This window comes from Neovison vison, chromosome 12 (genome assembly GCF_020171115.1).
Source record: "Neovison vison isolate M4711 chromosome 12, ASM_NN_V1, whole genome shotgun sequence".
Classification (NCBI taxonomy): domain Eukaryota; kingdom Metazoa; phylum Chordata; class Mammalia; order Carnivora; family Mustelidae; genus Neogale; species Neogale vison.
In genome coordinates, this window is record NC_058102.1 from 94,655,710 (window position 1) to 94,682,606 (window position 26,897).

A 26,897-nucleotide genomic window follows, 5' to 3' on the forward strand; every position below is an offset into this window, starting at 1 on the left:
TACTGCAACTTGGATAGAGTCACAGTTTTGAAACATATTACATAGAACTGAATTCATTTTATTATTATATCAGGCAAAGATAACTGATGGAACTGACAGATTTCAGTTTCATTGTGAAATAGTTTTCGCTCTATATAGAGTATTTTAAAGGTATCATTTTAAAGGAGCCCTGTCAACCAAATATGTTTTCATTCTTAATTATTTCTATTCTTACTAATAAATAGATCCTATCCAATTACAGTAGTAATGGCCATTTTAAGCAAATTTACTTTAATTTATCTAATTTATTATTAATATATCACTAGGATAAAAAATGGCAGTAATAGTCACTATTACTATTATTTAGTATTACTATTTAGTATTTAGTAGTACTATTTAGAAGTACTACTAATACTACTATTAGTATACATCAATATTATTTATTATTAATATGGCAGCATAGTCACTAGTGAAGTATGAAGATGGGGGAGGTGTGCTCAGCAGAATAATCCCAAATGTCTGTGGTCACTGTGTGATCTGTGAATTCCTGCTTCTAAGAAGTCATATACAATAAAAGTGGCTTTGGTTCCTTGAGCCCCTGCTGTGTGCCGGCTACATGTGATCGGTTTATGCACTGACCACTTTACCAAGTGAAGAGAGGCCAAGGAGCCTCTCCAAGGACTACCCGTAACTGGAGGCAGCTCAGGTCTGTCAGATTCCAAAGCCCATGTGACTCTTCCCACTCAACAGCTGCCTCCCAGCCCACCTCGGAAACTGTTCTGGGCAGCTGGGATTCAGGAGCAGCTAGAACAGACCTATCTAAGTCCATTCTGTATCCCCCTGAGGACAGTTTTTTTCCCATTGCCTCACCAAGGACTAGGCAGAAGTAGAGTGAGTAACTGAAGGACTGTAAGCACCTGAAAGTACACTTGAACTATACCACTGTGTGATCATATGTATGCCTTAAGGAGGCTGAAGGTTGACTATTTCCAGAAGCATTCCTTTCTAAATAAAAATTAATAAATAATAAATAAATGAATAATAAATAAATAAAAATTCCTTTCTAAATAAACAACTAAGCATGATAGATTCCAGTTCTGTGGTGTATCTGACAATTTCTCACATGAAATTGAATTCAAAAATATTTACTTGAGCATATACAGTGTGCAAGATACTGACTGCTGAGCTTGGCTCTGGGAAGATAAATGAATAAAAGTCAGCCCTGGTGAGATGCATAACTTTATCTTCATAGTCATATTTATTGCGAGGCCAGTGTCACAGTACTTGAAACATCAGTAAGTTGTGCTGCCTCGTTCCTTTTATCAGAGTGATATGTGGCGGTCTGGTCCATATTATCTGATACATTGGATCCTAGGGTTTTGGTGGTCATTACTTCTTTACAAGCAGGCCCCATAATAAAGGATCCTAGAGTCAGTAACATGTGCTTGACTATGTCCTTCATCCATGCATAGTGTTCTCTATGGGCATCACTCATTTTAAACAGGAAGTCAGTGATAAAGTAGTTATCCTTCTCCCCAACCAGCAATATAAATGGACTTTTACAGAATGCCAGGTTTGTATGTGTGACAGATGCATTCCGTTTATGAACATATATTTAAGGAGTGTGGTTGTGCTAAAGGTAAGTTTCTTAAAAGAATAAAAATCAAGGGGCACCTGGGTGGTTCAGTGGGTTCAGCCTCTGCCTTTAGCTTGGGTCATGATCCCAGTGTTCTGGGATCGAGCCCCACATCGGGCTCTCTGCTCACAGGGAGCCTGCTTCCTCGTCTCTCTCTCCCTCTCTGCCTGCCTCTCTGCTACTTGTGATATCTATATGTCAAATAAATAAATAAAATCTTAAAAAAAAAGAATAAAATTCATGACTGGCTCAAATCTGCAATGAACGTATGTCAAGAAAAGATGGGAAAAAGACTACAGCCAATTCAGAGCTGAACTCAAGAGCCATCAGTTGATATGCAGTCAGGTGTGTTGGAATGAATTTGCAAAAACTGGTGTATCCATAGGGCAATAATCATATTCTACTAGAATTCAACCAATTTTAATTTCTGTGGGTATGAATTGTCTGTGTCAAAGATGAAGGGACCTGGGCTCCCCTAAGACCAGATGATTCTTGGAGCCTCCAGAATTTTGCTGAAAGACTATCCAGCCACTCTTTAGCCATTCAAGTTTTATGTAGTAGCAGTTGTTCATTTGTTAAATTCTTTCTTTGACTTTATAAGAATATCCATTTCCACTTTGCAGTGACAGCCCATACAGTGAGCACGGTACATTGGAGGAAGTGGATCAGGACGCTGGTACAGAGCCCCACACCAGTGAAGACGGTATGCCCTTGTGCCCATACTATTATAAAACTAACCTTAATATCCATTTTTTTAGAATTGCTTATATTAAGAATTCAGTAGGATTCAAAAGAAAATTTATAAAATATTTGTAAAGTATGAAGAATAATATTACAGTGAACACCACAGACCACCACCAAGTTGAAGAAAAAAAGACATCATTACCTTTGCCTCCCCTGTTATGACTGCCTTCCTTACTCCGTCAGGGGTAACCACTATATGTTTGTATTTCAATGGTTTGTTGTTTCATTTTCTGTTTTCTTGAACTTCCTATAAATGGAATCATACTGTATATACTTCTCGTGATTTTTTTTTTTACTCAGTATTATATTATGTTCCTGAGATGCACCCACATTGTTAATGTAATTATAATCATTTATTTGACTACTGTATGATATTCCATTGTATTTATTTTTTTATTGATGAATATGGGGGGTATTTTCCATTTTTTGCCATGAAAAAGTGTGCTGTTAGGAATATTTTGAACAGGTATGCCACTATAGTACCACAAATGTACAGGACTGTCTCCAGGATATATGCTTCTCGGAGTAAGCATGTTTCAAACTTCACTAGATATAGAGCCAAACTGTTTTTTAAAATAGCTGTAATGATATACACACCCCACCAGTAGTGTATCAGCCTTCCAATCGGACATATTCATCACCACGTGATGAGTTTTACCAAATATTATTATCTTTGCCAATATTGTTGTGATTTTAGTTTGCATTTCTCTGATCACTGATAAAGATGTTGTTTTACAATATAGAGCATTAACAGAAAACTTGGCATATAGTAAGAACATCAGATCAGGAGGTTATTGCCATTGAAAAGATACTTTGTTACTCACAGTAAGCAAGTGGAAAGGGTACATCGTTGCCACAGGTGGCCACACAGAAAAGCACCAAGGTTGGTCCCGAGGCAGAGGAGGAAGGAGCAACTGGGAAAGAGTCTTTGCTGGGGTTTCTGCAGGAAGAAACAGGCAGGGCAGGGTAAACAGGTTTCAGATGGGCTAGTGAGAATAATTCCAGCGGGCTCTGAGGAATAGGGGTGGTCTCTGGTTGTCTGATACGTGGCGCAGGAGGTTAGGCAGGTGCATAGCGACCCAGAGGAGGTGGTTGGGATGGGCTCTGGACTGGCTGGTTTGTCTTTGAAAGGCACAACAGGTGAGTTGTTTACACTATCCAAGAATTGGTGATCCTTGGGAGGGCCAGTCCCTCTGGTAGCAGCAAGGTCAGAATACAGAAAATAAAAAATATGTCAGAATACAGAAAATAAAAAATATGGTTCATATAGATATACTGACCCTTGTGTGCTTCAGTTTCTTTTTTGGTGTGAAATTTCTATCAAGAGTTTTGCCCATTTAAGGTTCACTTGCCCACTCTTCATTTCTCTGGGCTTTTTTGTGCTTGGTTTAATATGATTTGGCTTTGGTTTTTTTCTTATTTATAAGAGTTCTTTGTGGGTCTGGATCAGGTCTTATTGTGTTATGTTTTGCAGATATCTTGTGCTCTGTAATTTGTCTTTCATGTGCTTATTATGTCTTTTGCTAAACAAGGAGATTTTAAAGGAGTTGAAGTTACCCAGTCTTTTCCTTTATGGTTGTTTCACTTTGTATCTCCTTTAAGAAATCTTTCTGTGCTGAGTGCAGGTAGTGAAGATAATTCTCCCATATTCTCTTTTAGTTTTTTAAAAAAGATTTATTTATTTATTTATTTTAGAGAGAGAAAGAGAGCATGTGAGCATGAGTTAGGGGCAGGGGTAGAGGGAGAGAGAGAAGTAGACTCCTTGATGAACAGGGCTCATGACCTGAGCCACCCAGCATGCACCCTACCCACCATATTCTCTTTTAAATGCTTTCCGGGGGCACCTGAGGGGCTCAGATGGTTAAGCCTTTGCCTTTGGCTCAGGTCATGATCTCAGGGTCCTGTTATTGAGCCCCATGTTGAGCTCCCAGCTCAGAGGGAGTCTGAGGGGAGTCTGCTTCTAACCTGTCCCTCTCCTCATGCTTGTGCTCTCTCCGTCTCTCTCTCAATAAATAAAACCTTTAAATAATAATAATAATAATTAATAAATAAATGTTTTCAGGCTTTAGTTTTCACACATAGGTCTTTATTCTACCAGGAATTTCTTTGGAGGTGTGGCCTGAGGTTGGGATCCATTCCTTTTTCTCCATATGGATGCACAGTTGGCCCAGCACTAATCGTCCTTTTTTCACAGCTCTGCATAAACCACGTGTCCTCTTTGTACAAGTCTATTTCTGGGCTCTCTGCTTTTCCACTGATCTACTTCTCTATCCCTCCTATCTTAATTTTGGTACCTTTTTAAAAAATCTTCATATTTGGCAAACCAAGATCTCTGACTTTGCTCTCCTTAACAATTCTTGATCTTTTGCAACTTCAGTTAAAATTTAGGCTCAGTTTTTCAAGTTCTTAAAACAAACAAAAACTAAAAATCTGTTGGGGTTTCGATTGCAGTTGCACTATTCTACATATATTAACATGGAGAGAAGCGACATTTTATAATATTCAGTCCTCCAGTCCAGAAACATATTTCTAGTTATTTAATGTCTCTCAACAAACTTTTATACTTTTCTCTTTAGAGACCATTTATTTCTCTTTCTAATAAGTTTAATCTTTAACATTACTCTTCAACACATTTTTTTTGTCATTTTAACAGTTTTTATTTAAAATCGTACATCAGGGGCGCCTGAGTAGCTCAGTCATTAAGCATCTGCCTTCATCTCAGGTCATGAGATCAAGGGTCCTGGGATCCTGGGATCAAGCCCCATATCAAGCCCTGCATTGGGCTCTCTGCTCCGCGGGAAGCCTGCTTCTCCCTCTCCCACTCGCCTTGCTTGTGTTCCCTCTCTCACTGTGTCTTTCTCTGTCAAGGAAATAAAGAAAATCTTTAAAAAGGAAAAAGCCATATATCAGTCATATATCAGTCATTATATATCATTATATCAGTCATATATCATATTCCCACATCTTCATCTTCTCAGTTGTTGCTTCCTTATATTTGCTCTTTTCCTTTCCTATCTGGCAAGATTTGACTTTATGTTCAAGGATCTTTTTGTAGTCTTTGTCCAGTTTGAATCTACTGATAACCCCCTTGCCAGGGTAAATGCCCAGGTGGACAGTTGTGCCATTGGCCTGCTCTTCCTGTACTCGTTCAAGGAAGATGACATATTTCTTCTTTTCTTTTTTTTTAAATTTTATTTATTTATTTGACAGATGGAGATCACAAGTAGGCAGAGAGGCAGGCAGAGAGAAAGGGAGGAAGCAGGCTCCCTGCTGAGCAGAGAGCCCGATGCGGGCTCGATCCCAGGACCCTGGGACCATAACCCAAGCTGAAGGCAGAGGCTTTAACCCACTGAGCCACCCAGGCACCCCATTTCTTCTTGTAACCAGGACCACTTTGCCCATTTGCTGACCTTTGTGGTATCCTCACACAGCTTGTACTTCATCATCCTTGTGGATGTGTGTGGATCAAATGTTGTACTTCTGTCTCAGCTCTTTGGAAAGAGGGAACGACATAATCTTCCTGGGAATATGGGAAGGTGCAGTCAAATGCCTTTTCTGGTACCTGCTCTGGTCAGAAGTCATGAAGGGATTAAACCTCATTTTGGTCACTGATGCTTCAGGGATGGCTGCTCAACACCTTTTTTTAAGATTTATTTATTTATTTCAGAGAAATAGAGAGTTGGGGGAGAGGCAGAGGGAGTCTTAAGCAGACTCTGCACTGAGCACAGAGTCCCATGTTGGGGCTCGATCACACAACCTTGAGATCACAACCTGAGACGAAACCAAGAGTGGGATACCCAACCAACTGTGCCATTCAGGCGCCCCAACACTTTTTACATATGAACATTTAAAGCTGTCAGACTTCTCTTAGCATCTCGTTAGCTATATACATGATCCTTTTATTCTCTCTTTAGTTATGAATAATCTGCTTTAAACCCAACCACTGAGTTTATAGTTATAATTTTTTTTCTACAATTTGCTTGGTTCACTTCCGCATTGGCTGCTTAATCATTTTTTACAGTCTTTGGCTCTTTACTCATATTAATCCTTTCCATTGTTTTAAATTGTGATTGTGATCCTTCTAACATCTGCAGTCTTCCTGGATTTGTTTTTGTTGGTTCTTGTTCATTGAGTCTTATTTTCCAGAGTGTTTGGTAAATTTTTTATGTATTCTTGGAACTGTGTGGAGTTCCTTTAGGCTCAGTTGTAGGTAAGTTCCTCCAGAAATGCTTCTCATTTACTTCTGCCTGGGGCACAACTACCTTGGGACCATATTGAATTTTTAGCTTGAGGTTTTCCAGGCCACCCAGGTAGTATGATTTTAAACTGTAAACCTACCTGAGGATTGGAATGTGGTCAGGATTCTTGGAGATGATTTGTTCCAAGAATTGAGATAGATTCTATTTTTAAGTCCAGGAGGGGGTGGGAGTGATGTATACCATCTCTGGAGAAGTATGGAGGGCTAGGAGGGAGGAAGATTTCTAGAACTAGAAGCTCACTGTGACACTGAGAGTGTGATCCTCTATGGGGGTTTACCTTCTCCACACTGAGCAGACCCTGGACTTGGTTTTTTGTCCAAAATGAAACCTTAAGTTAACCAGGCAGGAAAAATATCCTCAAGGCCACTCTGACTCACATTTTCTCGTGTTCTATTTACCTCACCGGGTTCCTACTTTTGTTGTTTTTTGTCTTTAATATTCCTTACTGTCATGGGAAATTACTAATGAAATTACAAAGATTTATTTAAATCCAGGGTTTTTCAAGGAACCTGGGTGGGTCAGGCATCTGCTTCGACTCCGGTCATGATCCCAGAGTCCTGGGATCAAGTCGCACAACAGGCTCACTGCTAGGGAGCCTGCTTCTCCCTCTGCCTGCCTCTCCTGTTGCTTGTGCTTGCGCTCTTTCTCTCACTGATAAATAAATAAATAAAATCTTTAAAAAAAAAAAAAAAAAAAACAAAAAAACAAGCTTTTTCATTGATTTCAGCAAGAAGGTAACAGTAATCAGGATGTCTGATGTCCACCCTATTGCTTAAAAAAAAGGTTTAAATGTTTCACTTCAACATGCATTGCATTTTAGATTCCTTGTTTGTTTGTATATTAAAAAGTTACATCTGAGCCAAAAAAAAATTTTCTTTATGTTTTTGAAAAGTAATATGAATTGGCATTTTCAGAAGTTCATTTAGAAGAAATTCTTTGCAATGAAAGCTTGTACTTCCATGAGGTTGCTTTTGAAAGTCTCTGGGCCCTACCTCTGCCACCATCCCTTCTTTTGTCTTGAGTTTCTTTGTTTCTCTGTATGATTTCTTCGTTTATCACTGATGACTTCTGTCTCTCCTTGCTTTCCTTAGTGGCCAGGAAAGCTAAGACAAAGCCCAACCATCTCTCTTCCCAGACATCAGCCTCCCCCCTGCCATCCATCTGTTAGTTGTTCCTGCCTCTTGACTACAAAAGAGAAGTTTCGCTGAGGGCTCTGTGTTTTCCATAACGTGTTAACCACATTCACCTGGTTTTGCTGGAAAGAAAAATTGTGTACAAAGGGCAGGTACCCTTGCCCACAGGCAACCTCTAAATTTTCAGTAAGGAAGTTAACCAAAGGATTGATTATCTTTGTGATTCCCAGGTATTGTCTTGTCTTTTCTCTGCGGTGGTATCACTGGAGAAAGGTAGCTTTGGTTTCTGAAAGACAAGCTATTCTAGAGCAGAACCGTCACCTGCGAGGGCTGTGAGTAACAGATCTAGGCAGGGAAGTGTCAGGGACAGCAAGGTCCCAAAGAGAAAATGCAGTGTACTAGCATTTGACAAGAAATGGAAATACAAGACTTGATAGCGCCAGGCAGTCAGAAAATCAGCTGTACTAAATTTTTTCCCCTTTTGCGCAGAGCTGTAATAGCCACGCAAAGAAATGAAGTTACCGTGTTCACTCTTACTGTTACCAGCAGCGGCGACATTCTACAAAGTCTGACGAGCTTAAAGGACCATGTGGCTCCATAGGAAAGGGAATGGTGCATTGCCCTGCCCTAAGATTGATTTGCTCTGCAATAAGTAGACTAAGATGTGCATAACCAGCTTATTGATTGACACTTGACTGCGAAATGACTCCCATGGGAGTGGAAAGAGTCAAAATAATGAAATTGCTCAGAGTTAGTAGTTGATAGAGAATTACCAATAAAAATGTACTTCTGGGGGCACCTGGGTGGCTCAGTGGGTTAAGCCGCTGCCTTCAGCTCAGGTCATGATCTCGGGGTCCTGGGATCGAGCCCCGCATCGGGCTCCTTGCTCAGCGGGGAGCCTGCTTCTCTCTCTGCCTCTGCCTGCTTGTGATCTCTGTCTCTCTCTCTCTCTGTCAAATAAATAAATAAAACCTTTAAAAAAAAAAAATGTACTTCTGATTCATCAGGTCACTCTTTCATAATCTCCCCACACTTGAATTAAATAAGCAGAGCCTGATAATCCTGTTGCTAGTTGTTTCAACAGAAATAAACAGAGATAAGAAGCAGAGAGTGCATGATTATGAAATTATGATAAAATACATATATATATATCTGTTAAGTAGCCTTAAATAGCCCTTGGCCAGCACTGACGGTCTGTGACTGAATGTCTAATTAATGTCTAAGGAACGTTAATGGTTCTTTCTTCATTTCCCTTTGACAAGTACCTAGACAGCACACTATGTTATGGGCTGGAATCTTTCCACTTCTTTCATTAAAATGAAATTCAAAGCACACAGGAAGGCTGACATAGGAATTTGCGAATTACATGTCATGAAGTTTTTTTTAACAAATCCTCCCCATGGATATGTTTATTCATGTCCCTGGTACCATGGACATGTTTATTTCTGTTCCCTAAGGAGAATTAGGGTTAAAAAAAAATTGGCATCTGTCATCTCTGATCAACCAGGATTTATTCTTTATATGCAATTTTAAAAACAAACCGTAAAGTCAATCTCTTTGAATATAAAGTTCTAGTTCCTCCTCTATAAAGCATATTTGTAGATATTTAATAAAGCTGCTATTCATACTGTTTTAATAAAGAATATAATTTTAAGGGTGCATGGGTGGCTCGTCATTAAGTGTCTGCCTTCCGCTCAGGTCATGATCCCAGGGTCCTGGGGTCGAGCCCAGCATCGGGCTCCCTGCTCAGCGGCAGGAAGCCTTCTTCTCCCTCTTCCACTGCCCCCTGCTTATGTTCCCTCTCTTGCTGTGTCTCTCTCTGTCAAGTAAATAAATAAAATTAAAAAAAAAAAAAAAGTTTTGGCCCCACGGACCCACGAACTGACAGATCCACACAGACAAATCTGCCGGGCTCTTACAAGTGCCATGTCTGGTTCCTCCAGCGTCACCACTATGAAGAAAGTGGTTCAACAGCTCTGGCTGGAAGCCGGGCTCAACCTGGTGAAGGTTTCCCAGGCAGCTGCAGATTTGAAACAGTTCTGTCTGCAAAATGTCCAACTGACCCCCTGCTAACTGGTGTATCTTTAAGTATGAATCCATTTAGACCCCACAAAGTGTGTTCCTTTTTGTAGTAAAATGAATCTCTGGATGGTTTTCTAAACCACTTTTTATGAACCAGTGAATATTCAAAGGAGAACTAAATTTGACACGTGTACAAAAGCATATCCCTGTGACAAGTGCCAAACTATGTAAACTTCTACTTTTGTCAGTCCTCAACATCTGCCTCTCTGAATTTTCACAAATTTCTATTTCACAAGGGTAATTATTTTATGTACAGTAGCAGCAGCATATAATAAAATATTTAGTGTAAAAAATATATGTATAATTTTGGGGCACCTGGGTGGCTCCGTTGGTTAGGTATCTGACTTTGGCTCAGGTCATGATCTCAGGGTCCTGAGATTGAGCCCCGCATCGGGCTCTCTGCTCAGCAGGGAGCCTGCTCCCCCCCACCACCACCTGCCTTTCTGCCACTTTTGATCTCTGTCAAGTAAATAAATAAAATATTTTTTAAAATATATATATATATATATATATATATATATATATATATATATATATAAAATATATATATATATAATTTTAGCGGCACCAGGGTGGTACAGTGGTTAAGCACCCAACTCCTAGTTTCAGTTAAGGTCATGATTTCAGGGTGTTGGGATTGAGCCCCACCTGGGCTCCATGCTCAGTACGGAATCTGCTTGAGATTCTCTCTTCCTCTCCCTTTGCCCCTCCCTCCCATCTCGTGCCTGCTCATTCACTCTCTCTCAAATAAGTAAAATCTTCAAAAGAATATATGTATATATAATTTTGGGAGGGAATACTAGAGTGCTAACATGATCTGAAAGTTATAGTCAGTTTTTGTTGTTGTTTAGTTAGAGTCAATTGTTAAACTGTTGTTTTATTTTTACACCTACTTTGCTAAGTAGTATACTACATGTAGATGTAGATTATAGTATTTAAATGTATAGCTGAAATTCATGCAGGCCCTTCATATAAGGTAAACCCTAAGCTTTTTCCATGTGTTTGTTGATTTTTTATGTTTGTGTCTTACATGGCCCAGAGAATGTTTGAATTTTTCAAGTGAGAAGGACGCCTAGCTGACTACCCAGTGATTTCTTATGCAGTTATTCCATATAAGACATTAAACATATTTCAGGAATCTTTGCAGAAAAATCAACTGTTTTAAATGGGAAGGTTCATTACTAAGCAAAATCAAAGACAACTTCCTTAGAAAATATTTGACAGATAGACAAGTTATAATCTATTATGTATGCATATATGCTAGGGTACTCGGAAACTAATACATGCTCAGTTTTCAGCAAATAAGACATTGCTTGTTGCATGGATACATTTCTCTGAACATTTAGCACTTGTATTGGCCCTTTCTGTGTTTTACTGATTAGAAGTTTGCTCATCTGTATGGATAGCAGGGATGAAGATGGCGGGGATGGTGAGAGACAGGAGGAAAGATCTTAAGGCCCAAAACTGAAGGGCTTTTTGCAATAAGCTAAATCACAAAACGCATCTCTTATAGTTGTTTTGTCCTCTTATTTGCTTTCAACCTTTGTGACCAGAATTAGATCAGGGCTAAAATTCCAATTCTAGGCCCAGAGTTCAACATCTTTTCTTTTCTTTATTTCTTTTTTTTTTTTTTTTTTTTTTTTAATTTTGAGATCTTTCAGGGTTCACATGAAGTGAACCCTATAGGGTTCCTACAGAGAGATCCCAGCTTCCCTCCATGGTAAAAATCTTATATAACTGCAGCATAATATCACAGCCAGGAAATCGACATTGAAACCCTCCCTCTGCCATGTTCACGTTTCACTAGTTTCAGGTGCACTCAGTTGTGTGTGCAAACATTAATCACATATGGTTTCATCACCGGGGTCCTTCATGCTCCCCCTTTTATATCCGTGGCCATTTCTTCCCAACTTTGGCAACCACTAATCTATTCTCCATCTTGATTATTACGTCATTTCAAACAGGCTATATAAATGGTATCACACAGTATGTATACATAGTATGTAACCTTCTGAGAATGGTTTTTTCCACTCACTGTAATCCCCTTGAATATCTTTTGACCTCTGGATAATATAACTTTTGAATCTGGTCTTTTAATTTGGGTATAAGACAGTCTAAGTTATGCTGGTTTCATAGGCAACTAGAATTTATTACTGATCCTAGAGAAAACAAACTTATCTCTACTGTCGGTGGTAGTTGGAAGATTTGATAGTGCCAGATAAGTACATGAAGAAATTAAATGTACTCAAATAGTACTTAATGTGCTGGTTTTTGTAAACTTGATTTTTCTTTAAATAAGCAAATAAAGCATAAACTTCCTAATGTTCTGGAATAGTGATTTTTCCATGTTATCCGTGGTTATTAACATGTTACAAGGGAACTCCATCATTGTCAAAATAATATTGGAGCTGTTATGGAGGACATTACAACCCAAGGAAAGATCTCATATATCATGTTGCAAAGTTTAAGATATTTTTTATTAGTCTGTCATTCTATCTCTGGTAAAAGGCTGTGGAAATTAAGATCCAATGTTCCATTTTTCTTTGTGTGAAAAACTGATGACAGCAAGAGAATGTTTTTCTGTAACTCTCTTAACAGCCTGAGTTTATCCCCCATTGAGGACCTAATACTTTGTTCACTCTGGATATTGAAATGGCCTGGTTTATTTCTAAGGCCTCATAGAGAACTTTCACACAGCGTTTCATGCTTACCTCACGCCTCTGTCCGTCATTGTCTTCTGGTGTGTTCTCTGTAGAATGTGAGCCAATAGAAGCGATAGCCAAGTTTGACTACATGGGGCGATCTGCCAGAGAACTGTCCTTCAAGAAGGGGGCCTCCCTGCTGCTGTATCACCGGGCGTCTGAGGACTGGTGGGAAGGCAGGCACAATGGCATCGATGGACTCGTGCCGCACCAGTATATTGTGGTGCAGGATATGTGAGTAGCGTGGGCTCCCCCCGCCCTCGGGGCTGCTCCCGCCGTCCTGGCTGCTCCCGCTGGAAGACTCCAGTCACTATTCCTAAACTGACCTTGGTCTTTTGAGAAAAGAGCCGATGGGATTGCAGAGCCCAAACCTCTGAGCTGGGCACCATGCTTCACCTCGCTGTTGGGCCTTTGCTAATGGTACTTCGGGGCCAGCAGGTTTTCATTTCCCAAACTCCACCAGCAGATTTGGAGCAAGAGCTAGTGAGAGATGCCCTGTGAAGCTTTCAGGCTCATAGAAAAATCACCCATGTGGAGAACAGCTTCAAGAGCTGTAATAACACCGCTAGTTCCAAGCCAGCCGTACTCCTCTCTTGCTGTCCGGCTACCATTTCAATTCCAGATTCCCCAGAGGGAAGACACTGACCTAACATCTCAAGAGAATCATCATCAGCCTTCTTTTTTCTGTTTTTTAATAATATTGCTGTAATTTAAAAATATTTAAAGAGATGAGAAGATGGTCATAATATATTAAATGAAAGAAATAGGTTGCAAAATCATATGTGAAGTATAATCCCTATTCTGTGAATATTTCACAGTATAGCACTAATTTATGATTTTTCAAGGAGAAGAGAAATATACAGCATAAACTGTATACAGTGATTAAATGATTCAGCCTAATTTTAGAAAAAGAAAGAAATGTTAAAAATGTATATCTCAGAACCCAAGAAGTATTGTGGGTGTGTAGATACAGACATACAGTCATAGATATCTAAACTACATAAACATATTGGTGTCTTGAGTATAAGTTCTTACCTATATCTGCAGACATCATACATGTTTACCCGGGCATGGACAAAAAGTAGAGAAGGCTATTTTCTCAAATTCTAGCAGCAGTGGTGTCTGGCTGTTATATCATGACTGTGATTTTGCTCTTTTTTGTATATCCGAATCTTGCACTTTACCTGCAGTGAAATTGTATATTTTTATTATAAGGAAAGTCGTGTTGATAAGAGAAAGACTTGAATGTGTAAATGCTGTCATTTCTTTTTTTGTTGTTCCCATTCATCTTGTGAAAGACTCTCACCCTGGATTCTCCTCATTGTAGGGACGATACGTTTTCAGACACTCTGAGCCAAAAAGCTGACAGCGAGGCCAGCAGTGGGCCAGTCACTGAGGACAAGTCTTCATCCAAGGACATGAACTCCCCAACAGACCGGCACCCTGACAGCTATCTAGCCAGGTGGGTGGAGTCTGACCATCAGGCCCCTGAACCTCAACTTTCCCAAGTGCTTTGAGGAGCCATAGAACCCACAGCTTCTCATATCAGCCGGTGTGATAAGCTCTCCTATTTTCTCTCTCTTTTTGTGTATTTCTAGACAAAGAAAAAGAGGAGAGCCACCCCCTGCAGTCAGGCGTCCTGGCAGGACCAGTGATGGCCATTGCCCCTTGCACCCACCGCATGCTCTTTCCAACTCCTCGGTTGACCTGGGGTCCCCAAGCCTGGGAGGTCACCCCCGGGGCCTGCTGCAGAACCGTGGCCTCAACAACGACAGTCCTGAGAGGAGGCGCCGGCCAGGCCACGGCAGCCTGACCAATATCAGCCGGCATGACTCCCTCAAGAAGATCGACAGTCCTCCTATTAGAAGGTCCACGTCATCGGGGCAATACACAGGCTTCAATGACCATAAGCCATTGGACCCAGAGACAATCGCTCAGGTAGAATGCGTGGAATGGCCTGGCACCTGCTTTGTACCTGGAGTGTGATGAAGGAGGGATGCAGGACTTCCTGTCTGTGGTCCTGCTTTTTGTAGAGAACCAACTAGGGAAAACAGAAAAGAAATTAGTCCATTCTTTAAGGCCTGACTAAGGTCTCTTTAGAAGACCCATTTGTTACTGGAAGGGCCCAAGTGATTAGGTTCATATTGATTTAAACAGAGACATGGCAGAAGTGTAGGCCCCGGAGCATTCAAACACATCACTGCTAAATAGCCAGGAAAAGGCTGCAAAAGAATAATAATGAGGGAAAAAAAAAAAAAGAAGAAGAAGAATGAGGAAGGACTAGCCCTACCAGATCCCTAAAGCATGCTAAAGATAATAAAATAGACAAATTGATATAAAGAATGGAGAGCCCACAAACAGATAAATATTACTGTAGGAGAAATATGACCCTTTCAAATTAGGAGAAATGCTGGATTAGTCTGTAAATAGTAGGAGAAATAATGGCTAGCTGAAGAACACCAGGTCTGGGTCCTCGTCTCCCTTCTCTTCCCAACAGTTAGTGCAGAAGACTTCATGGTTTTTTTTTCTAGTTATTAAAATTGACAAAGTAAAGGTAAGACAAGATTGATTAATGGATTTTCTATCATTCTGCAATTTTTCCTCTAGTTTTCCCCCCCAGCATAGGCCATCAACAAATAATGGGTATCATCAGTGATGAAAGAGGTTTAATCTAAAGCATCTTCCAGCTGTCTGAAGCTTAAAAATGAACTAAATCAATCAAAAAAGAGAGTGAATGAGAAATAAATAAAACAAACATGGGGAACTATTAAAGATGGATTATTTTTAATAAAGAGTGCCCAAGGAGACCTATACAGATGTGACAAACTTCCAAGCTATTTCCAATATCCTAACTAAAGAAAATTTTGGATGTAAATTAGATTGTGAGGGGGTTTAATGTGTTTTTTAAAAATTAAACCAATTTTAAATGTATAACAGTTTTTCAGCAAAAATCAAAAAGACTTGACCTTTTGGTTTTCTCTGTTTGAAATACTACACAAGGTCCTTGGAGACCTATATAGAACCAGTGAGATTTAATTACAGCTGAATTTAATGGTTTGAGAAATCCATAAGGTCCCTGCTTGTAATAAGCTGGTGAAACAGGATTTAGGTTAGAAAGACAGGGAATTAGGAGCTTAGGAGTGGGAAGGTATAACAATGCCTATTTAACCCTTTTGCTTCTAGAACCAGGAAATCCTTTTGTTTGTTCCTTTGCTTTTGTTTTTAAGTGGGCTCCATGCTAGGCGTGGAGTCCAATACAGGACTCGAGCTCATGACCTGAGATCAAGACCTGAGCTGAGATCAAGAGTCGGATGCTTAACCCACTGAGCCACCCCAAGAAATCCTTTAATTGTAAATTACAAAAACAAAAACTCAACAGATAAATCAGGCTCTGCACAATCTCTCTGGGGCAAATAGTTATAAAAAAAATCCATATGTTTAGCATCAAATAGAAATCACATACGAAAATAATCACTTGAAAAGTGATGTCATCCTCCTAGAATGGCTTCCAGCTGTGTCCTTTATTTATCTTTCCATCTCTCTTCTTCAGATTTTCCCTTGAGGACAAGAAAGCCTGCCATCATGGTGTTCATACAAAAAACATGCAGATTCTCTTATTAAACAAATCAGTGGCATCCCTGATGGGGCTTTTCTAAAAAACGACAGTATCCGTATGCGATCACTGTAGCTTGGTTTATTCATTTAGCAAACCTTTATTGAGCACTTACTGTGTGCCAGGTCCTGTGCTAGGCTTTAGAGAAGCACTGTTAAATCATCAGCCAGCTGCTTTCTGAAGGTGCTTGCGACCTTGGGAGGGATCGGAATATGGAAATCCCTTCCCATTGTGTAGCGCCCATGGGAGGGTTATGTTCCAGGTGAGTGAAAGGAGCCCTGGGCGTGTAGAGAAGAGACATGCCAGTCAGCCTGGGTTGGTGGTTCTTTACCCGTCCTGTCCCATACAATGCTTCCACCTTTTCTCTGTGTGTGTGTGTGTGTGTGTGCGTGTGTGTGTGTGTGGTAAAACACATAATGTCCAATTTACCACCTTAACCATTTTTCACCACACAGTTCAGTGAAGTATATTCACGTTTTGTGAAACGGATCTCTGGAACTTTTTCTTCTTGCAAAACTGAAACCCTATACCCACTGAAGAACAACTTCCCTTTCTCCCCTCCCAACCCCAGCCCCTGGCCACCACCGTGCGGCTTTCTGCTGCTGTGAGTGTGACTACCTCACAGAAACGCAAACAGACAGTGTTTGTCTTCTCATGACTGGCCTCTTATTTCACTTAATGTCCCCAGGGTTTATCCATACTGTAGCATGTGGCAAGATTTTCTTCCTCTCTAAAGTGAATAATATTCCGTTGATGTGTAGACCACGCTTTGCTCGTCTATTCATCCATCAATGGAACATACTATACCTTTTTGAAATTGAAATAGGTATTTTGTCATTCCCCCTTTACTGTCTGAAATAAATTGACAGATGAGATACCTAATTTGAAACAACATATAAAGCTCTAAATATAATATACAAAAATACAAGGAATTAAATATTAAAACAAGTGTACTTCAGTTAATGCTTGAATAGGCTAAAAGACAAATTAGTAAGATGCTTTCACCTATGTATATAATTACCATACATACAACAATTAAAAATGCATATGAATATAAGATAGAGTTAGGGTCGGGGCTCAGGTTATTATAAATAGGATTTTCACCTCCATCAATGTCTGAAGGACATTCAGAAGTTGAACAAGACGCAGGATAATTCATTGCATGTAAATTACCTGGAATATTGCAACAGATCTAGTACGTATAACCCAGCACACCAAATGCCACTAACGCCATCTTGTTCTTGTGCCATTCAAAAATACACACCACACACACACACACACACACACACACGCAGGTGGCTCAGTGGGTTGAGTGACCAACTTGATTTCGGCTCAGGTCATGATCTCATGGGCGGTGAGATAGAACCCCACGCCAGGCTCTGCGCTCAGTGGGGAATCTATCTGAGACACTCTCCCTCTGCCCTGCCCCTGACTCATGCTGACAACTCTCTCTCTCTCAAATAAATAAAGAAAGAAATCTCTTAAAAAAATAAAATACTCACACAGCATACTACAAAAATGCCCTCTCTGGGGCAGTACCCTTCCACTGAGATCCCCTGGACAAGAACATCAGAGAAAGGCTTAAACTGAATTTTGAACAACTGCTAGGAGTTAGATACAAACTAGTGAGTGCTCAAAATTATTTGTTAAATGAATGAAAGAAGGCTGCCTTTCATTCCCATTCCTATCTATTTCTTGAGAAATTGTTGCAGAGTCTAAACTGGAAGCTATCTTTTAACCATAAGCTGAGATAGAATTCTGAATAGTAAGTCAGCATGGAAGGTAGAAATCGCGAGAAGGCTGCCTGGCACCTTAGGACAGCCGGTGTTGGGTAGACGGTTCCGTGCACCCTTGCATCCTGGTCTCCTGAACATGCAGAGACAAAATAATCGTGGGCACTACATGTAAACATTCTACAGGTGGTGAAGCTGAAACAGCACTGCTCTTGGCAGCCCATCTGCTGTGAAACGAAGCGTAAGCGTTTCCGTACGTGAGTACTAATTACCGGTCTATTCCATCTCTTTCTCTCTCTCTCTCTCTGGTTATCTTTCAACAGGATATCGAGGAGACGATGAACACTGCTCTGAATGAACTGCGAGAACTGGAGAGACAGAGTACAGCAAAGCATGCCCCCGATGTGGTGCTGGACACCTTAGAACAAGTGAAGAACACTCCCACCCCGGCCACGTCTACGGAATCTCTCAGCCCTTTGCACAACGTGGCCCTCCGCAGCTCGGAGCCGCAGATCCGACGGAGCACTAGCTCCTCCAGTGATACAATGAGTACTTTCAAGCCTATGGTGGCACCCAGAATGGGTGTGCAGCTGAAGCCACCAGCCCTCCGGCCAAAACCTGCTGTTCTTCCAAAAACAAACCCTACCATAGGACCTGCCCCACCTTCCCAAGGTCCAGCAGACAAGTCTTGCACAATGTGAAGACCAAGTGGGCAAGGTCATCTGGGCTGGTGATTTTAAAAGAAACAGGTCACTGACAAAAGTCACTGATCCATAACTTTCCTTAGTTTTGTGCTTATAACTGGAGATTTTTGGCTTTTCTATGTTCTCGAATGTAATGTCTGAGACTAGCTAAATTAACACGGGCATTTGTATTTTGTAATTTTTTTCCTTTTTTTTTTTTAAATAACTGGACATATCTATGTCATTTTAAAGACAATAGAAACACTTAGATTTACTTGAAAATCCAATGCTGCACCATTTGTAATGAAGGCAACACCGCTCCAGCCTCCGCGTGGTAGAGTGCTTTGGGCTTAGTGTAGTGTGGGTGAGTCAGAAACGTCTGGATCCAAAGGCATGAGAATCGGAGTTCCAGGCCCCGGTGTGAAACAACTGTTGGCCTGCATGGCACTTGGGGTAGTAGCTAAAAGGTTGCCAGTGGCATTGTTAGGTAGCTGACCGTGAGCCCCTCTGCCCCGTGCAGTGGGACGTTCCCGGGCGAACTTGCAGCCCACCGCCTGAATGAGCTGGATGGTTGCCTCTTTCATAAGAGCCATTTCCTTCGGGTCCAGGTTAAAAGCTCAAAAGAATGGGGTCAGAACCCCTGCAGTTACTGCTTGAGCTAAACCTAAGAAAGGAGAGAGAATCCTCCGGAGCTCTCAGCGTGACTCCTTCCACAGGACTGCTCAGGCCCCCGAATATTTCCAAGTCCATCCCCTGCATTCACAAAGGACCAGAACAGTCTAATTTCAAAGACTTGTGGTTACGCTACTCCCCAGACTCCTTCAGAGATCTGTTGTTGCTAACTGCCTAGGGAATACTTCTAGCTCCCCTAAATCGCTGTGTTCTCCCCTTGAAAACGGAGCACGCACACGGCACACAAGTCCTTGCCTCACTCAGCTTTCTCTTCCGGCTAAATGACCTCGGTTCCTTTAAACATGCTACAGAGGCCTGAGGAACCTAAGTGGAATCCCCAGCTCTGCTCTCCGTGTGTCTTTCTGAGCCAGCCAAGAACTAGCTACGGTACCCAAGGACGGGCCATACTGGCCCAGGTAGGAGGAGCACCTCATGGTTCCATGGTGACTTCCTTCCAACCTAGCACTCTGGATCCATTGACTTTTTCCTTTTTTTTTTTCCACATGGTCTCAAGAGAACTCAGTCAGGTGAGCTCCATGAGGGACCCTCTTCCTCTGACATCTGAGCCCCCAAAATAGTTTTCTCTGTGTTTTTCCTCTATCTTAAAAAGTTGTTTTGAATTCAGTTGTTTTTGCTAAGGTACAAATCACCACTCCTACCAACAGCAGCTTATGTCATCCTATCTCTGTCCCTGAACTTACTGATGAAGAGACTTTTTTTCTTTTCTTTTCTTTTCTTTTTTTTTTTTAAAGAAAAGTGAATGGCCCGGACTAACCCCTCTCCCTCTCAACCACCATTATTTCCTTCTAGGTTTGGATTCAAACTGGCAGCCACTGGGCTGCCCATCCAAGGGTGACAGAGTATGGACTTGAATCTGTTAACCCACTAGCGAATGCCTCCTGCAGGAAAGAATGAGGATCTGTACTAAAAATCAAGATTGTTACTGTGATCTCTCCCTCTATCTGCCAATCTAATCATTCTAATGCAGAGAGATAGGACATTAATCCATTAATAAGATAAGGTTACCTTTCAAAGTCACACTTCTGGTTGCTTGTCTGTGGCCTAATTTCACAAATGGATTGAATGGAGAATTTTTTTCAAGTATTTCCAGGTATGGTAAGCTTTCAAATCTGAGTTTTCTGAAGCATCCTCTTTGCCCACTTTGAAAACGATGCCCCATCGGCATCTTATCCGGCCCCTCAGTGGTCCCTCAGCAACTCAAGACACCATGGACGCTCAGCCAGGATTGAGCTCTGAGTAGCACTAACCCTTTTAAACCATCTTCCCAAATTCCTCGGAAATTGAAACTTTCCTGAATAACCTCTCAGTTCTTTTCAGATTCCACTTTGGTCTCTAATTCTCTGCTACTCTATGGGGAAACAGAAGCAGAGAACAAAAATGAAAACAATGAAGTGGGGAGGAGACTTTAGATATTTTTTAGACATTGAAAGAAAAAGTATTTCTTTAAAGCATTTTTCCATCTTTGATGGAAGAGTAAGATGTGAACAGAGGTCATCAAAAGGGCAGAGGCATGTTGAATTTATTAAGGGGAGAAGAGGTATCTTTTACAAGTTATAACTTAGATCTTACTCCTGCAAGTTTATGTCTTCAGACTTTTCCCTGGTGATCCCGCGCACTGTCTCCTGTCTTCAGTGTTTACACGTCTGATGAAACGAGGGTTGCCTCTCCAACCACCAAATTCGGATTCTGCTCCCGTGGGTAGCAGAAGACATGCTGCTCTAAAGCCTCAGGACCTCAGAGGCTGTGCCTTCTTGCAGGAAACATCTCACGCTCTCCCCTCACTCCCTTAACATCTCTCTCTCTTCTCTCCCTATACTCCTGGTGACATCCCGAAGCCTTTCTTTTTCTTTTTCTTTTTTTTCCCTATCTCCCCTCCCCCATTCCCATGGATGTGACCTCACAGCGAGTAAGGATTCACCTTTTCTTACTTTGTTTTAGTAAGGAGTCTTCAGATTCCAGGGCCACTTCACAAAGGATCCAGAATAACACCCTGTAAGCTCATTAAAAGTTTCTGCAGCCGGAGGCTTCACCCAGCACGTGGCCCTCTGTACAGCTACAGGTGTAGCAGTGGGGAGGAGGGAAGGTGCGAGGGATGGGCAGAAAGAAAAGAACCTGGAGATGTTACAATTTTGTTTCAAGGACCAGATCCTTCTTCATACACAGTTTGGGAAGGATCATTCTGATGGCTCTAAAGAACTGAGCAGACTCCACTTACACAAGAATAGATACTCACAGCTGATACGACTGTTCATGTCCCATCCACAGAACTCAACTGAAGTAGGCTTACCAAGTTGACCTTTTGGTCAGGGTCAGGGTTATTGGGAGAGGATCATTAGGAGAGAGAGAAAAGTACTTAGTACAGAGTTTCTGATGAGTGTCCTATAAATGATTTGAGCCAGTCAAATGGCCCTATGCAGAGCTCTACATTCATGTTCAATCAACACTATCGCTCAACAGTTTTGCACATTTTCACGGAACGTAATTTGACTTTGGTGCTCCTTGAGCCATACATAGAAAAATTTACAACAGGGTCCCACTTACTCTACACAGCAGTGAGCGTGAACAGCCCTCAGTGGATAGAGCAGGTCACACTGTATCAGTCGAGAGTTTTCTTGGTACTTTTGCCATTCCCAAAATGAGCTTGTAATTTAATTAAGGAAAAGATACAAGTGGGAAGGGTAGTGGTCTCTTCAGCTTTGGGAATGACACGGGGTCTATAAAATGAAGAAACTTTAATATGATAATAACAGCCTCTAAAATTTAAAGAGCCCACACTATATGTTAGGTAACTGGAATTTAAATAAACTTTCAGAAGATAAAGAGCCCAGAGATCCTTTGAGGGTTTAGAAGACTTCGGATTTGGGATCACATTCATTTTATTTCACAGTAGTGAGAGGTCACGAATGCGGGAAAAGCACTTGGGACTGAGTCGTGCCCTGGGTTACCCACCACTGACTCCGCAGAAGGGGAGCGACTTAGAGGTAAAGGCTCACCCATATATGCAATAGAGCTCCCCACTCCAGAGCCCCGCATCCCAGCTGAAAACCCAGCCTCCAGCTGGGCTGGGGTGTTGGGCTGTGTTTAGCGCACACACTGCCCCCCACTACCCCTGGTTCAGATCAGTAAAACAAACTGGAAATCAAGCTTTCACTTACCCTAGTATACTTTCTTTAAAAAAAATAGTCTATGTGGTATAATGGAATGGGTACCTGTATCTTTAAATTACATAGGGACTTTTGTATGTTTAAATAATTGTACTGGGTTCCATAATGCTTATCTTAGAAACTGTTTAGTAAAATATATAAGCCGTGCATTTGTGAATGCCCCCTTTAGAGCATTCATCCAAGTTCAATGTGTAGTGTGATGGTTATTCTAGATGTTTAAAGTAAAGTGAGTGGCTGTGTAACAGGAGAGACTGCTATTTACCTATGGACTGGAGGGTAACTCCTGCCCACTTAATTAATCAGTATTGTCCTTTTCTGTTGGTTTGATCAATTACAGTACTGGTAGCTTCCTGCTTGTGACTGTTACCTAAATCGTGTCGATGTACATCTGTAGTATGTACATGTGAAGTGCCTTTCTATTTTAGAGGAGTTTTAGCCTTGCTTTTTACTGTTTCCCGCCCCCCCCATCCATCCACCCCACCCCGCTCCTGCTCCCAGACAACCCCCTCCCCCAGCCCCCACCTCCCGCTTCCCGCCCCAATTCCTACCGCCCACAGGAGTGGAAACTTCCTCTGCCTTCTCCCTGCTTCTCCGTGCCCTTTCCTGTGCCTCGGTGCTCAGTATCGTCCGTCTTGCATCCTTGTCTGTCATCAGACTGTCTCGTTTTGCTGGTAGCCGTGACTGTGCCTTTCCCGCCCGCAGTGTCCCCGCATCCCTCCTCCCTCTCTGAGCTGCTGCCGCCCAACGTGCGTCGCCTGTGTTCTGTCCGCCTGTTACAGTCCCTGGGCTCTGAGGCGGAAATAGGGGGGATGCTGTTACAGTTTTGGAAGAAAAGAAATGTTTTGTTAATCTGTTGTGACAATGCACTTTTATGTATAGTACTGTACATTCTGGCATGTACCACTCCAGGCTTCAGTATACAGTCGGGTCTGCTCTTCACGGTGTATCTTTATAATAAATAAGATAGTTCTGGCTGCCTTTGTCTTCTTCCGAGTTGGTGTGATTCTCAGTGGGGTTTTCATTCCTTTCCTTTCTTTTTCTAATCACTGTTAACCCCCTCCCCCAGAGAGCTGAGTTGCAATTAGATGGTGAGAAACTACCTTTTGTTTTTGTTTTTTTTGTTTTTTACTGTTTTTATTTGTGAAACTGAAAATGAGACCTCATGCACAGAGCCTTGATAATGAAGCCAGAGTTTTTCAGAGGGTGATTTGGAGATTCCTGTGTGGTAAGGAAAGGGGATTGGGAGAGGGCAAGCAAGCTTCCTAAACACTATCCATATTGAAATCTTTCCTGAAAAGGATTCTTTGGCATAGTAAATCTTGTCAAGCTGATCTTTGGTTTCATTTGAATACACTGAAATGCAATCCTTAGGTATAGACTATGTTTAGAATTCCCCATGTATTGATATATTTTCCTTCAAACATTAAAATAAACAAAAACAAACTCTTGAGGTCTATCAATACCAAATAGATAGTTTTTTAAAAATTATCAGTAATGTGCTGGATTGAGTACTGATAAGAGTTGCAGAATTTTTTAAAATGATGCATAAATCAAGGGAAAAAAACTTTACTGGAGTGTAAATTACAAAAAGGAAAGGGCACAAATCATTAACATAAGAATTTTCACAAAGTAACACTCAATCATATCCACTACCCAGATCAATAAACAGCACACTGTCAGCATCCCAGAAGCTAGCCTTGGGCCTCTCCAAAGTTAATATCCTCAGGAACAATACCATGGTTTTGTATTGCCTGTCATTTTAACTTTCTAGAAATGGCCTCCTGGTATGTAGATCTTGTGTCTGGCTCCTTCTGTGAAATATATGATTGTGATACGAACATGTTGTTACATGTAACTAGTTTCCTTCATTGTGACTGGCATATAGAATTCTATTACATGGATATGCTCTGTATTTATTTTATATTTCCTGATTAAACATGGGGTATTGTATACAAAAATCTTTAAACATGGACAAGTGAATGGGGAAAAGCCACCCGTGAAAGGAAATATTTTCCTAAAACAGATGGAATGATGTTGAGCAAAGCCATTAACAGGAAGGCCTACCTGAAAGCAAGTGAACCATTTTAAGACCAGAATTCGATTTAGAGGCTGTCCCACGGGAATGAATGAGCAAATCAGACTATGGGATTGCTCTGGGAAAGACCTCATTGTCCTGCGTCAGCGCTGGGTCTAAAGGCCCCAGCCTGCCTCAACCATCTCTGAGTGTGCCTACTTCCTCACATCCCTCCTTCCAGAGTGAGAGTCCCATGTGAGCCTGTCTGGTTGACAACTCCCTCTGCTCATATGCCAGTAGTACCCTGGAAGAATATTAGCAAGGAAGAAAAGGAATTGTCTGGCTTCTCCTTTGGGTAGTTGGGATTCCTAACGTGGAAAACTCCCCACGCTTGATCTAAAGTGCCAAAACGGTCCTGGAAAGCCAAAATCAATGGCAAGTTTCATTGTACAGGCCATATATCTCCATTTCAATTTGGGAAAATATGGTCAATATGCCTTTTAAATAGGCATATTTAAATAGGCACATTTAAATGCATAGGTTCTTTATTCTTCAGTGGCCTTTCATCTGCGTCTACATAGTAGAAAACTTGCCTTCTATAATTAATGTTGGGCTGGCAGAAAGGGCTACTTAAGATCGCGAAAGTTCCCACTCCGACAGGAGAACAAAGGCCCAAGCAGGAATCTGAGACCCCCGCCCCGGCCTCCAGTGGACCAATGGGACCCCGAAGAGCAGGCGAGATATCCGAATAAGGGAAACTTGCCAAAAGACCCCTGAGCTCCCCTAGAGACCCCTTAAAAGCCCCCTCCTCCCTGCCTTGGGCGCGACTTCCGCCACTCTGCTTTCCAGAGTCGCGGAACCTTGCCCGAGGGTGCCCACCTCCTCCGAGGGTGCCCACCTCCTCCCGGCGCAACTTTCCTGGCTCCCCTCCTCCTGAGCCCTGAAACTTCACCAGAGAGTCTTTTTAATAAATCTTGCCTTGCACCCACTTTGCCTGATGTTGTGTTTATCTCTCCAGAAAAACTTTACAATTAAGAATGAAACAGTCATTTTATCAATGTTAGTCCTCAGCAAAAGAAGCTGGAGCTAGGACTGGGCTAATGGGAGAGATAACAAGCGTGTGTGTGTGTGTGTGTGTGTGTGTGTGTGTGTGTGTGTGTGAGAGAGAGAACACAAGTGAGCACTCCTCCCAGAGTCATGAAACAACATGCTTGGTTCAGCATTCGTATCTTGAAGGAAGGGATAAGGTGAGCCAGGATGTCTTCAGCTCTAGGATATTTGCAACCCAATCTGGTGACTGCTGGGTACACCCTTCATATCCATAAGCTCTCTATCAGGTGTGCTCCTGAGGGTAAATGGCTCTCTTTTTGCTACTTGGGTGGGCAGCTCAAGTGAGGACTAGTGTTGAATTCCCTTCTCAGGGATAATGCTTCCTAATACATTGCCTTTGACATACCCATACACTCTTGTGTAACCATCATGTCCCTCTAATGAAAGTAAATGATCGTACACTGATGTGATATTAACTAACTTGAAAATGAGACTTGGGGGTCGTAGGCCTTTGATGGACAACATCCATTAAAAAAACAAAAGGCAATATGACCGGGATGAATAATAGAAGCTACCATCCCTGAGCCAAAGATCGTTATCACATTAGTAACTGAATATTAGCAGAGGGAAAGAGGGAAATAAATTTTATTTTTTATAAAGATTTTATTTATTTATCTGCCAGAGAGCACAACCAAGGGGAGTGGCAGGTAGAGGGAGAAGCAAGCTCCCCACAGAGCCAGGAACTCGATGCAGGACTCAATCCCAGGACCCTGGGATCATGACCTGAGCCAAAGATAAATGCTTAACCAACTGAGCCACCCAGGCACCCCAGAAGAAGGAAAGAAATTTTAAATAAGACGAAATTGATTACCTGGTCCTAATTCAAACTCAGTTACTGGACTTCATCAAATCACCAGCCATACATCAGTTTCCCAAATAGAAATAATCCACAGTGAGATTTTAATATATTGTCTTCTAATCTTAAACTGTTCTTATTTTTAGCACAGTTAAATTCATACTCTGTATATAACTGTGTGTCCTTGGGTTTTTCTCCCTCACATCAGTTCACACTGGAAGTGTCAATGAACGTTGATTTTTGTTAATGGCTACATAATATTCTAGCATATGAACATACTGTCATTTATTTAATCATTTTCTTTATCATTGAGTGACCCTGTTTGCAGGTTTTGATTTTTCAGTTGAATAATATGTTGTAGTGAGCAGCTCCATACACAGTCACTGTCTGCATTTGGGGACATTAATTTTTTTTTAAAGATTTTATTTATTTATTTGACAGAGAGAGATCACAAGTAGAGAGGCAAGCAGAGAGAGGGGGTGGGAAGCAGGCTCCCTGCTGAGCAGAGAGCCCGACGCGGGACTTGATCCCAGGACCCTGAGATCATGACCTGAGC

At 41.5% G+C, this 26,897-nt stretch overlaps 1 protein-coding gene and 2 pseudogenes across 2 annotated transcripts in view; 2 read left to right on the plus strand and 1 right to left on the minus strand.

Moving 5' to 3' along the window:
• The window catches only part of SRGAP1 (SLIT-ROBO Rho GTPase activating protein 1), a 274,642-nt gene extending 250,778 nt beyond the window's left edge, over positions 1 to 23,864 (plus strand). For both annotated transcript variants that reach the window (XM_044227489.1, XM_044227490.1), the window contains exons 18-22: positions 2,239 to 2,318; positions 12,589 to 12,769; positions 13,863 to 13,997; positions 14,134 to 14,473; positions 18,205 to 23,864. In XM_044227489.1, the coding sequence (XP_044083424.1) occupies positions 2,239 to 2,318; positions 12,589 to 12,769; positions 13,863 to 13,997; positions 14,134 to 14,473; positions 18,205 to 18,582 (1,114 nt within the window). In that variant the 3' untranslated portion in view covers positions 18,583 to 23,864. The remainder of the gene's footprint in view (positions 1 to 2,238; positions 2,319 to 12,588; positions 12,770 to 13,862; positions 13,998 to 14,133; positions 14,474 to 18,204) is intronic.
• Positions 5,269 to 5,963, minus strand: LOC122891649 (annotated as a pseudogene).
• Positions 9,545 to 9,887, plus strand: LOC122891651 (annotated as a pseudogene).
• Positions 23,865 to 26,897: the final 3,033 nt, after the last annotated feature.